Genomic DNA, 14,478 nt, shown 5'->3' with positions numbered 1-14,478 from the left:
TGGGTCATATCGGAGCACTTCTAGTTACAGTCTCCATATAAGCCGATCGGCAAATTTGATTTAAACCAAAACTAAACGTGCTGCCATTATATGTCTTCTAAAGTTGGTCCAAATCGTATATATAGCCTCCATGTAAACCGATCCACAGATTGGATTTCTTAAGACTTCTGGAGCAGCAAATTTCGTTCGATTCGCTTGGTATGCGATATCACCCAGCAAAAAAGTTTGGAAGTTCTTCCGCAGGCACAACTTTAATTTTAAATTACCACATTTTAATGGGTAATTTAAGATTGGTTTGTTTCAAATAGGTTAAAAAAGAGTAAGAATTCATATGTTAAAATAGTACAAATTATTTAAATTATGTCTAAAAAATGCTAAATCCAATCTGAAAAAATTTTCAATTTTTGACAAGCAATTTCAGACAAGCATTAGAATCCCTTAAAAATTATAAAAATTATTTATTCGACAAAATATAATAGAATTTTTTAATTTACATCCAAAACATTGAATTCGGATCACACCTAAAAAAGTGAAGCAAATTCAGTGCAACACTGTTGAAATTGAGGACTTCCGTCCTATGACAAGGTCATGTTAAATTCATCACTTCTGAGTCAATTTTGCGCCACTTCCAGGCAATTTGGATAAAAACTACGGTTTCTATAAGCCGAAGAAGTAAAATCGAGAGATCGGTCTATATGGGGGCTATACCAAAAAGTGGATCGATACTCATTATTTTTGGCACACCTCTTTATGGTCCTAAAATACCGCTAGATTTCAAATTTTAGGCAAATTGGGTTTTAATAAGCCCAAGACCCCAAATCTGGAGGTCGGTTTATATGAGGACTATATTAAAACCTGGACCGATATAGCCCATCTTCGAACTTGACCTGCCTACAGACAAAAGACGAGCTTGTGCAAAATTTCAGCTCGATTGCTTCATTATTGAAGACTGTAGCGTGATTACAACAGACTGATTACATACAGACAGCCAGACAAACAGACAGACGGACATGCTTATATCGTCTTAGAATTTCTCCCTGATCAAAAATATATATACTTTTTATAGTCGGAAATCGATATTTCGATGTGTTACAAACGGAATGACAAACTTATTATACCCCCGTCACCGTCACCATTCTATGGTGGTGGGTATAAAAATCAATATTTATGGTGGGAACATTTTCTTGCAGATGAAAACAAATACGCCCTAACCACACACTTCGTTAAGGTTGGTATTAAGTTCGAGTTTAGCCGCTAAAATCGCCATTTTTTAACGATTACTTTTCTCTAATAATCCGTTTTAAAGAATATAAAATTAGTGAATAGTTGCTTTGGGGTATTCCCCATTAATGTTGTTTTACTCAAAGAGGTGTAATTTTAAACTCTTTTTACTGATTTCTCTTCTTGTTTATATCAACATATTTCTCCCATTTCTGAATTTAAAATTATTCTTTTTTTTAATACCTAATAAATTATTATTAACAATAATTTTGAGAGTATTTTCAAGAGATGTTTCTTAGAACTAAATCCATTAAAAAAATACAACAACAATTCAAATTAATTATAACAATAATTTTACATATGTACAGAAGCTTATTTTACACCTTAAAAAAAAAGAAAACAAACAAAACAGGGAAGCAAAACATTTACAATTAATTTTAGAATTTACTTAAAAAGTTTGGAACCATTTATCTATATCTATGATATCATTTAAAGCTATTTAGTTAAATAATCTTATTCTAGTTTTGAGTGTATGGATGTGTGAGTGGATTGTTTTACAAATATATAGTTTATCTACATATGTATGTGTGTGTGTGTAAAGGATGCTGCTATGTATCTTCTGCTTCAGACTGACATTCAGACATAATGCTTGCAATGCACAGTGTGTAGATTTAGGCACTCGTAGTCATATCTATCTGCCAGATTATAAATCGTGCACAGTGGATCTCAGAAACCGGAAGTCATCTGGCCACCATTCTTGGATTCCATCCAATCACAACCTAGGGGCGAATTATTATTCGACATTATCACCGGAGAGGTGCGTTGCACCTCACGCGCCGGAAAATAGACAACGGGTCCTGGCGAAGGAGCACGACCCCTTTTGATTTTCACCACACCCGGTGAACTGGCACTTTTCATGAGGCGACCATTATTGAGGGTATTATTGGCTGAGGTCGTCACCAAATAGGTGGTCGTACTACGCTGGGTACCATGCCGCGAGAACCGTCCCGAAGATCGGTGGTTCAAAGTGCCATCACCATTGTTGGATATTGAACTCTCGTAGTGTATAAGATCGGGTTGGTCGCGGCTCAGGCGGCGCTTGAAAAAAATCAACAGGAATATTCGCTTGAATTTCTCGCCAAAAATCACATAGATGAGGAAATTGCAACTACTATTAATGGTCACCAGTAGATTGTTCGTCTTTGTCAGTGAGTTATCGATGAAATTGTAGAAGGCCTCCGATATGTTCACCACCAGGGCCAAAAAATTAAAGGCAAAGAACACCACCACCACACACAGCAGCATAGTGGCCAATCCGATTTCTCGTTTCTCCGAACGTGATAACCTTTGGCGTTCTCGATTCGCTCGCTTCACCTGTCGATATATAAGGCAATTCAGTATGGCCAGTGTCAGGAAGGGTATGATGTAGTTGACTATCAGATAACACCAATGGATGTACAGATTGATGTACATGAGATTTTGCCTCAGGGCCGAAGGCCTAACACAATGTAGAACATCTGGAAGATTGTCGACCTTAGTGCTTGCCGTGACTACTTCCCAGAATCGCGGCAAATTGTAGATTGTGGCAAAAAGCACACAGACTACAAAATAGAGTTTCGCCCTGCCATATGTACACAGGGCCCTGGCCTTTAGGGGATGACAAACGGCCACATAGCGTTCCAGAGTCACCGTGAACGTCATATAAATACTGGCCGTCTGCGATATCATACCTATGGGAAATACCACCGGCGATATATACGGGAAAATGTAATTGTAGTAGAGGAAAAGGTTGCCTGTATATGGATATATGGACGGTATGCCGAAGAGCAACATGGAGGTTATAATGAGGACAGTATCACAGCATGCTAAGCCAATGAGCAGGTAATTGATGCTAGAACGCATTTGAGGACGGGACAGTATAATCATGGACACTACATTGCCAATGATACCCAAAATGCCGACGACATTCAGGCATACACCGCACACCCAAAACTCCACCAGGGCTTCTTCATCGTCGGGGCTATAGACGGAAGTACAGGGTTGATATGAGTAATTTGACAGATGTGACAAGGTGACATTTGATTCGTATGCTGGCAAAAAAGTGCTTGGACTACCATTGAAGTTACTGTACACCATGGAGCTATCGGTGACAGTGATGTATGGAGTACTGGAGAATTGGTTGTTGGCTTCACTGACACTCTTGATGAATTCGCCCGAATCAATAGGCCCCGTATCGGCATCACCAATGTAATAGGTTTCTGGTGTCTGAGAGTATAGCTCCTGCTGATGCACACCATCATTGGTTGTTGTTATAAACGGATAGAAACTATCCGTAGCATTGGTAACCAACATTTGCTTTGGGGATCGTGGTCTTTCAAGAGGATGTGGAAAAATTCTCTGCGGCCAAATGCGGTGGGCGAAATTGGAACTCTTATGTCTTTTTGTTGTATCTTAAGTCTTATGGTGGGAAAGGATATTCTTCTTTTTCTTGCCTTCTTATAGCTATCTTAGAAACGACATTTGCTATGGCTTAATTCTTACATTTCTATATCACAAACATTGGCGCCAGCTATTATCCAGATTAATTTTTAGAGGCTATGTAATTCTTCTTGGCTTTGTCTTTTGGGTTTATTTACAAATGTCCTCCTTTTGCAGAATCCTTTGCAGGGTCATATTCATTGCCCTCGTCTCTTTGTTTTCTTGTTAAAATAAAATATTCAAGTTTTTTCTGCTTGTTGGATATCCCTTCGGCAGGCTTTGGAGGCAAATCAATAGACTATGTCTCTTTGGGAGATTTCATAGTCCTGTGGGATCTTTGGTTGATTTATTACACGTGTTATGTGTTTCAATTTCAAACTGACCTTTATGTGGAAGTTCAGTAAAGATTTTCTCACTCCAATCGGATGCTAAAGACTTTGAAGTAAGCGTCTTATTTGGGTTCTAGAGGCGGCACTGTTCAACTGTTGCTGGGCCCTATTTTGTAGTCTCTCATGTTAACTATTAAAATTTTCACCTATTAATCTGCTGTTTGCTAACCTTATACTGGTGACTGTGGGCGTTAATTCTCTTCCCTTGGGTGTCTTAGTTGCTTGCCAAATGACCACTTGGTTAATTTTATGTAGGCCCACAGTATAAAAGGACGATGTTGTGCAATCTTCCAATGTCCTTAATTTAGTCATATGCTCACCTCTGACTTTTGTTACCGTTATTGGTGTTCAGATGCAGGCATGAGATTTCCATGTCGTAGAGAGATACAACAGACAGACACCCACACCTATTGTTGACTAGGTGACCTGGTACAGACAGGACATAAACATTTAACAAACAGTTAGAAGGGGTGGGAGACCGAGTTCGAGTGTATTTGTCGTAGTTTACCAAGTACTTAGTCCTTTATATTGAGAGTCTTTAGGTTTGCTGGTATCGTAGGCATGCATCTAGCCGATGCAATTGCAAGTCCTTATTCTATGCCAATGGTTTTGCATTCCGATTTGTCACCTCGTAATCTGTAACACCTAAACATCTTTGGCAGACGTTATCCTTATTTAGTGTGGCATTTTCGCATTTCTCTGGCCAAATTGATGTATAGTCAGTGTTGTTTTAATGATTCAGCCCTTATGCAAGCATCTAAAAGAAGACAGTGGATGAAGAAGAAGAAGCATCATTGAAACAGCTGTCATTAGGACCTTGGCAATGTTGCTGGAGCTGTAATCCACAAATACCTACCCACTGTTTTACTGTTAGAGGTTTAGAGTTTGCTTTTCTATACCAAAGGAAATGTTAGACGTTTTCTCGCTTTCCCTTTACTGTAATTCAGTGCACTTGGTCATGTGCTCTGTGCTTTCAGCCACGGGTGTTCGTTTGGCAACCTGTAATGAAGCGGAAAGACAGAAATGTAGTTAAAGGAATATTTATGTGAAAATGCAAAGGTTTGCTCCAAAGCCAGGATGTGTTTAATGCTCGTTAGGTCAGTTGACATGGAATTTATAATGGCTTTATCTGGGTATGTGTGTGTGTGCGTGTATGAGTGTTTTTGGAAATATCGAAATGTAAAATCTGCATCTTAAATCATGATGTCTTTAGTGAGTTCCAATTGTCATATGCACAGACAAAAATATTGTCTTGCCCTCAAACTACACTAAAAAACGTGTTTACTTGGATTCAAAGATTTTGACCTTCCATTATGGGTTTTTGCAATATGTAGTCCTGAATTGGGAGCCACCGTGGTGCAATGGTTAGCATGCCCGCCTTGCATACACAAGGTCGTGGGTTCGATTCCTGGTACGACCGAACACCAAAAAGTTTTTCGGCGGTGGATTATCCCACCTCAGTAATGCTGGTGACATTTCTGAGGGTTTCAAAGCTTCTCTAAGTGGTTTCACTGGAATGTGGAACGCCGTTCGGACTCGGCTATAAAAAGGAGGTCCCTTGTCATTGAGCTTAACATGGAATCGGGCAGCACTGTGGTATCACAATGGACTGAATAGTCTAAGTGAGCCTGATACATCGGGCTGCCACATAACCTAACCTAACCTAGTCCTGAATTGATTATTAATCAATGAATTGAAATTCAGGTATATGTGTTTTTTTTAGATGCCCAACGTCTAAATGTCTCCTATGTCGTAAAATAGTTTAGCTGCCACGGACAGCGTTACCGTGAAGTATCTCTAAATACTGGTAGAAATAATTGTCATAAGCATTGACAAGTGGCACGAAAATTGAAAAATACGAATACGAAATGTATTTGTATCAATTTTGTATATATGTTAAATGTGAAATCTATTTTTATACCCTCCACCATAGGATGGGGGTATATTAGGTTAGGTTAAAGTGGCAGCCCGATTAAGATTCAGGCTCACTTAGACTATTCAGTCCATTGTGATACCACATTAACTAAAAGTACCTATTACATATGGGCACTTCTAGTTTTAACCGCTGAACCTTCTCGATCATCTGTTGAACCAACCAGATTATTCCAAAAACATTAGCAGACTGCTTAAGTTAACGTTTTCGAGGTCCGCCAGTAATCTTAAGCTATATGCCCCTAAACTTTGCTTACGCCTTACACAAAATGCAGGACACTCACACAAGAGGTGTTTTATTGATTCCTTTTCCTCCGCATCATGACAGCTCATACAATAGTCATTATAAAGGGTGATTTGTTAAGAGCTTGATAACTTTTTTTTTTAAAAAAACGCATAAAATTTGCAAAATCTCATCGGTTCTTTATTTGAAACGTTAGATTGGTCCATGACATTTACTTTTTGAAGATAATTTCATTTAAATGTTGACCGCGGCTGCGTCTTAGGTGGTCCATTCGGAAAGTCCAATTTTGGGCAACTTTTTCGAGCATTTCGGCCGGAATAGCCCGAATTTCTTCGGAAATGTTGTCTTCCAAAGCTGGAATAGTTGCTGGCTTATTTCTGTAGACTTTAGACTTGACGTAGCCCCACAAAAAATAGTCTAAAGGCGTCAAATCGCATGATCTTGGTGGCCAACTTACCGGTCCATTTCTTGAGATGAATTGTTCTCCGAAGTTTTCCCTCGAAATGGCCATAGAATCGCGAGCTGTGTGGCATGTAGCGCCATCTTGTTGAAACCACATGTCAACCAAGTTCAGTTCTTCCATTTTTGGCAACAAAAAGTTTGTTAGCATCGAACGATAGCGATCGCCATTCACCGTAACGTTGCGTCCAACAGCATCTTTGAAAAAATACGGTCCAATGATTCCACCAGCGTACAAACCACACCAAACAGTGCATTTTTCGGGATGCATGGGCAGTTCTTGAACGGCTTCTGGTTGCTCTTCACTCCAAATGCGGCAATTTTGCTTATTTACGTAGCCATTCAACCAGAAATGAGCCTCATCGCTGAACAAAATTTGTCGATAAAAAAGCGGATTTTCTGCCACTGATTTTGGTAATAAAATTCAATGATTTGCAAGCGTTGCTCGTTAGTAAGTCTATTCATGATGAAATGTCAAAGCATACTGAGCATCTTTCTCTTTGACACCATGTCTGAAATCCCACGTGATCTGTCAAATACTAATGCATGAAAATCCTAACCTCAAAAGAATCACCCTTTACTTCGCACCAATAGTTTTTGCAAAATCGCCTATCAGGCAGCGACCCGTTATAGCAGATATCGAATGGGGGTATATTAACTTTGTCATTCCGTTTGTAACACATCGAAATATTCCTCTAAGACCCCATAAAGAATATATATTCTGGGTCGTGGTGAAATTCTGAGTCGATCTGAGCATGTCCGTCCGTCCGTCTGTTGAAATCACGCTAACTTCCGAACGAAACAAGCTATGGACTTGAAACTTGGCACAGCTAGTTGTTATTGATGTAGGTCTGATGGTATTGCAAATGGGCCATATCGGTCCACTTTTAACATACGTATAGCCCCCATATAAACGGACCCCCACATTTGGCTTGAAGATCCTCTAAGCGAAGCAAATTTCATCCGATCCGGCCGAAATTTGGTACGTGGTGTTAGTATATGGTCTCTAACAACCATGCAAAAATTGGTCCGCATCGATTCATAATTATATATAGCCCCCATATAAACCGATTCCCCGATTTGGCTTTCGGAGCCTATAAGAGAAGCAAGTTTCATCCGATCCGGCTGAAATTTGGTACATGGTGTTAGTATATGGTCTTGGTCCACATCGGTCTATAATTATATATATCCCCCATATAAACCGATCACCAGATTTGGCTTGCGGAGCCTCTAAGAGAAGAAAATTTCATCTGATCCGTTTGAAATTTGGTACATGGTGTTGGTATATGGTCTCTAATGACCATGCAAAAAGTGGTCCACATCGGTGCATAATTATATATAGCCCTCATATAAACCGATCCCCAGATTTGACCTCCGGTGCCTTTTGGAGAAGCAAAATTCATCCGATCTGGTTGAAATTTGGTACGTGGTGGAAGTATATGATATTTAACAACCATGCCAAAAGTGGTCCATATTAGTCCATAATCATATATAGCCCCCATATAAACCGGTCCCGAGATTTGGTTTTGGAGCCTCTTGGAGGAGCAAATTTCATCCGAGTCAGTTGAAATTTGGTACATTGTGCTAGTATATGGCCGTTAACAACCATGCCTAACTAGGTCCATATCGGTCTATAGTTATATATAGCCCTCAGATAAATCGATCCCCAATCACACAAAAATTGGTCCATATCAAGTTCATAATTGTATATAGCCCCCATATAAGCGACCCCCATATATCAATTCTGGCTCCCTACGTACCGTGCAAAAGTCCATATAGATTCGTAATTATTTGTAGACTTACATACCTTTTCGTCTAATATATACCACGTGTGGACTAACTCATAATTTAGAAAACGATTTAAGATACCACAGCCCAAGTAATTCGATTGTGTATAACAGTCTTTCGTAGAAGTTTCTACGCAATCCATGGTGGAGGGTACATAAGATTCGGCCTGACCGAACTTACGGCCGTTTATACTTGTTGGTTTTAGTCCCCACGTTTTCCCTATTGCCTTTTTGCACGAGTACAAAGCTACCGTTGCTTTTCTCGCCCTTTCTTCACTATTAAGCTTAAAGTTCAGCTTCCTGTCCAAAATAACGCCAAGGTATTTTGCACACTCACCAAAGGGAATTTCAATCCCCCTAAGGAAATGGGCCTAACCGTGGGAGTTTTGCGATCTTTGCAGTAAATTACTAGTTCTGTCTTTGCAGGATTTACCCCCAGGCCATTGTCTTTCGCCCATTTCTTAGTCAACCGGAGGGCCCTCTGAATAATATCTCTGATTGTGGATGGGAATTTTCCCCTGACTGCTAGCGCCACATCATCTGCGTATGCCACCACTTTTATCCTTTCTTTTTCTAGGGTAACCAGAAGGTTATTTATAGCAACATTCCAAAGGAGAGGTGATAGAACTCCTCCTTGGGGAGTGCCTCTGTTTACATACCTTTGTATGTTTGCTTTTCCTAGTGTGTCTGAAATACGTCTCTTCATTAGAAGTTCGTCTAATAGCCTAAGTATACATGGATCAACATTCAGAGTCGTCAGTCCATTTAATATCGAGCTCGGATGGACATTATTGAACGCCCCTTCGATGTCTAGAAACGCCACGATTGTGTATTCTTTGACAGATAGTGAGCTTTCAATAAAGCTGACTAGTTCGATCTCAGTAGACCTGCCCTTCGAGTATGCATGCTATTGTTTCGAGAACAAACTTCAATCGACACTAGTTCTAAGATAAATATCTATCATCCTCTCCAGAGTCTTAAGTAGGAATGAGGATAAGCTGATTGGTCGGAAATCCTTCGCCCTCGAGTGAGAGGCTTTTCCCGCTTTTGGTATGAAAACGACTTTTGTTTCCCTCCACTTTCCTGGGATATATGATAAGTTGATACATCCTTTATATATCGCCGACAACCAGGGGATAATTTCGTCAGTCACTGCTTGTAACTCCGCCGGAGTAATTCCATCAGGTCCGGGGGATTTGAATGGTCCAAAGCTATTTAACGCCCATCTTATTCTAGATTCCGAAACAATTTCCTCGATAGGAAACGACCGCTGAGCCACTGTGGCACCGCCAGAACCTGGTTCAACCGTCTGATTTCCAGGAAAATGTGTGTCCAATAGTACCTCCAGCGTCACCTCACTGGACGTTGTCCAATTGCCCTCCGATGTTTTAATGAAACCTGGAGCGGAGTTGGTGGATGCTAGAACCTTCCGTAGTCTGGAAGCCTCGGACGTATTCTCAATACTGCTGCAGTAATCATTCCAAGAGTTATGCTGAGCATTTCTCAGCTCTCGCTTGTATCCTCACAGATTCTTCTTGTAAGCGTCCCAATCCTCAGGGGCTCTAGTGGACTTTGCCTTGTTAAAGAGCTTCCTGCAGGATTTCCTCATATTACTTAATTCCGTAGACCACCATGGTGGTCGATTTTCCCCTTGGCTTCCCTCTAGTTCATGCAGCTTTCAGTGAGATGGTGAAGGCCATAGTAATCCGCTCCACTGCGTGTTCGATATCTTGCACAATTCTCATATTTGTCTCTGTTATTTCCGGTATTATCATATACGTAGGAGCTATATTTAAATTTCACCCGATTTAGCTGATAATTCTCAGGTTCTACGAGACTCACAAACCATTCAGATATCCGAAATTTACAGGAGATCTGTTCATAAATACGTCAGTTATGACCAAATCGACTGCTATGTCTAAATCTGAACCGATCTATAGGGATTGTCTTTGAGCCGAAAAAAGACCCTTTGCCAAATTTGGGAACGATCGGACTTAAACTGCGAGCGTTAAGTCTGCTGACATACGTATCATCTTAAAAGAAAATTTAAAAAGAGACTAATTTAAATAAAAAGAATGTTTCGAAATTTTTGGCGGTGGCTTAATGCCCATGGATCGATTCAGTCCATCTTCTAGTCTAACCTTCTAGAAAACATAGTATAATTTCCATCAATGAAATTTGCAGTTATACCGTTTATCTATTGAATCTAATTTGCGTAAATATTTATTTAGTTATGAAAATAGGAAAAACAATGAAGTGTTTTTAAAATTATGGTTTAGTCGCAGTAGGAGTCGAGCTAAATTTTTACGACTCCGACTCCACAGCCCTGGAATGAACTACTGCATGGTTAAAATGGTGACATTTCTGAGTGTTTTAAAGCTTCTTGAAGTGGTTTCAACGCAATATGGAATGCCGTTGGGACTCGGCTATAAAAAGTAGCTCCCTCGTCATTGAGCTAAACATAGAATTGGGCAGCACTCAGTGATAAAAGAGAAGTTTTCTTATATTAACAACGCATTGCGCAAATTAGAGGTGTGCATGTGAGTAATATTTTACTCACGCACACTCACGACGGAAAAATCTTACTCGCGCACACTCATGTACGATATTGTTTGGTACGGCTCACGCACACTCACGAAAAGAAAATTTGTACTCACGCACGAAATGTCGTGACTCACGAAAAATACCGTGACTCAAGAAAAATGTCGTGACTCACGAAAAATTGTATGACTAATTTACCTTAGAGACGTGTTTGAAAACATGAGCATGATTAAAATTGAGAGCGTTATTAAACTCTTAACGTCCAAGGTGTCACTAAAATTGTAAGCGTTTTATGTCCGTGGGCGGTATTTTTTTCGTGAGATTATTTTTCCGAATTTCGTTACTCACGCACACTCACGAAGAAATTATTTTCGTGACTCACGCACGACTTTTGGTATGATAATCACGCTCACGCACACTCACGCCGTTGCCATCAGCATGACTCACGACACACGCGTTAGTCACGAAATTTTTCATGATTCACGACAATTTCGTGTCACGTGCACAGCTCTAGTGCAAATATCACAAAGAAGAGTACAAATTAGTTCAATTTTCGCACGAGGTAGTTCATTTTTCCCAAACAACAGTTTACTTTGTTTTCTGGGGACAATGAAAAAAATATTGTCGTGAGGTCAAGGATTTCATGTCTTTAAAATATGAATGCAAATTTTGCTTAGCATAGAAGAAGCATTTCTCTAATATAAAGTTTTTTCCTTGTCCAAAAGACGATAAACTTTTCAATAAAGTTGTATTGTCCTTATAATTAAGCGATTTAACTTAAAAATTGGTATAATAACTGAAAGAAAAAATGTTTGGGCTAAGGTCAACTTGACTTTAATAATTCAGAAAAATTCTTTAAATTTAATGAAATTGTCTTTAAGTTTGTTTTCTTTTTGCATCTTGGCTACAAAGCAAAAAATCGTTCAAATATAGGACATGTTTTTAACACTTTATTTTAAAGAGGTTTTTTACTTGAAACATAGCATAATTTCTACTGGAAGTCGAGTCTCAATTTAAAAAATAAAATTGTCGTTAACTCGTTTTTAAAGGACTTTGATCGCATATGAAGAAGAAAAGCTGAAAAACGAAAAATTAAAATTTGTTTCCTAGAAGCAAGTACACAAAACCAAAATTTAAAAGAGAATTGCGTCTTACAAGTATCCTTATTTGTATTCTCCGCTTCTTTGGCTCGGAATTAATACCAAAATGTTTAAAGTAAAGACAAAATCTTTGGAACCGGGCATGACTTTTTTTCAGTGTAGATAATATTCATATTCATTAATTTTCATTTTATTTAAGCTCTATTAAATTTACTACACATATAGCGTTTATTTCATTAAATTGGAAGTTCTTTTAATAAAAATTCCTAGCGTCACTTTTGTTTTTATTCGAACACTTTCTCTATAGTGCATATCTCTTTAATGGGGTTTCATCCTTAAATCCTATACCGTATATTATCCTCCAATTTACAGTTCAATTTCCTTTCGTATTGTTTGCGTATGACAACTATGAGTTTTTGAATCACGGCCATCAAAACAGAAAAGTCTACATGTCAACATGAATTTATGGTAGACTCAAAAAAATCCCTTTCACATTTCTTGAATCCACAACACAACACAAAAGCGAACATTGGGTTTTCTCCCCCTTAGATAATGACGCAAAAAGGGTGTACTACCGCCTCCTCAATCCATTCCAAAACATGTAAACCTCAATGTACACAATGCCACAGGCACAGTGCCGTCTGTCGGCCAGCCAAAAATGAGGTCGAGATTGTTACAAAACAATGAGATATGGTTGTAGCAGTTGTCGATATTCCATCACAGGTAAACAGGGTGAAGCATCATGAGAGAATGGCCATCAAAGTTATTCGCCATGAGCTAAGAGTCTTTACTACTGAGTTGAAATCTTAGACATTTAATGGTCCTGCAATCCATATTGAAATAAATTTCACTCTCAGCAAAAGAGCATTAAACACTGAAAAAAATATTGTCGTGAGGCCAAACATTTCTTGTCCTTAAAATACGAATGCACCGAAAAAAAAGTTTACTATTTTTTATGAAAAATGAACTAACCCGTAGTAAGAATGACCATGATTTAGCGCCAAAGATTTTTTTCATCGATATAAGTTCATGATTTTCTTATAAATTAGTTCATGTGTTGCATCGTATTTTAGTTCATTATTACTATGCTGTGGGAAGAATATTATTAAACTCATTCAAAATATTCCTGCTATCCCGAAAAATGAACAATTTTTTGGGAAACCTGTATTAAGAAATTGGTTTGAAATAAACTGTTTGTCGGTATGATTTTCAAAAAAGTAGAGAAATTGAGGAATCAAAGGTACAACAAGCCTGTATACAACTAAGAAATTTTTCGTACAAAACAAGTAAATTTTCTATACTCACCAGTATTATATTTCAAAAAATTATTATTATATTACACAAAATTATGGGTTATGATATACAATAAAGGAAATATTTTTATTAGTACGTTGGATGCAGTTACTTGTCGGTAGTTAGTAATTGCTTCTTCAAAAGAGTAATATTCTATGTTATTGGGACTAAACTAATTAATTTACATTTCCATGTTTTCTATTCATATGAAAGATATATGTGGCATAAGTTGCTATATTCAATTGAATTGTCCAATTTCATCGATTTTGGCTAACTTTTGTTGGGCGGATTTGTCTTATAAGCATCTGAAATTGCAAAGTTATACAAAATATAAGAAAAATATTATCAAATTCTATCGTTCATATTGATTTTTAACTTACGGTTTTCAAGAGTATTTCCTAGAGCCAATAAGGATATCAGCTTAATTAGCATTAAACAATAAGAATATTAAAAAAAAATTACCATTACAAGACCTGTCTACCTGCAAGTGAAAATAATTATTTTTAATAAATTGAAAGTTTGGTTTTATTAAAAACGGACAAAATACCGTTTATAGAAAAACTTACCATATTGAAAAATTCATCCAGAAGTTACATTATTGGAATCATATCCATGGACTAATGGGACGTTTTTGAAATTATTCTCTGAATATATTTGAAATAAAAAATATTATAAAATTAGACATAATTTCCACTTGTCAGTATAGCATTTAGTGTTTAAGGTGGATATTAAGTTCGAGTTTAGAGGCTAAAATCGCAATTTCTCTTTAATAATCCATTATAAAAAAATAATCTTTATAAAAAACTTGGTTTGGCCAATTCTCCGTCAAGTTATATTTAAATTTGTATCGAATACGTATAATTTTATACTTTTCTTAGTGATTTATTTTTAATTTTAGCGGCTAAACTCGAACTTAGTACTCACCTGTAGGAATTGCTGTAACATAAAAAATATAGATTAAAAAAAAATGGCTGCATCTCCAACTTGTGATCCAGATGTATAATAAATATAGATCATCCCATTACCACTCATGT

At 37.9% G+C, this 14,478-nt stretch overlaps 1 protein-coding gene across 1 annotated transcript in view; it reads right to left on the bottom strand.

Annotated features, from left to right (window-relative positions):
* Window positions 1–421: 421 nt before the first annotated feature.
* The window catches only part of FMRFaR (FMRFamide Receptor), a 179,298-nt gene continuing 165,241 nt past the window's right edge, over window positions 422–14,478 (bottom strand). The window contains exons 3-4 of the mRNA XM_075305891.1: window positions 4,945–5,087; window positions 422–4,845 (exon numbers count right to left, since the gene is read on the bottom strand). Coding sequence (XP_075162006.1) covers window positions 1,948–3,573 — 1,626 coding nt within the window. The 5' untranslated portion in view covers window positions 3,574–4,845; window positions 4,945–5,087 and the 3' untranslated portion in view covers window positions 422–1,947. The remainder of the gene's footprint in view (window positions 4,846–4,944; window positions 5,088–14,478) is intronic.

This window comes from Haematobia irritans, chromosome 4 (genome assembly GCF_050003625.1).
Source record: "Haematobia irritans isolate KBUSLIRL chromosome 4, ASM5000362v1, whole genome shotgun sequence".
Classification (NCBI taxonomy): Eukaryota; Metazoa; Arthropoda; class Insecta; order Diptera; family Muscidae; genus Haematobia; species Haematobia irritans.
This window is presented reverse-complemented; position numbering and strand designations above follow the sequence as displayed.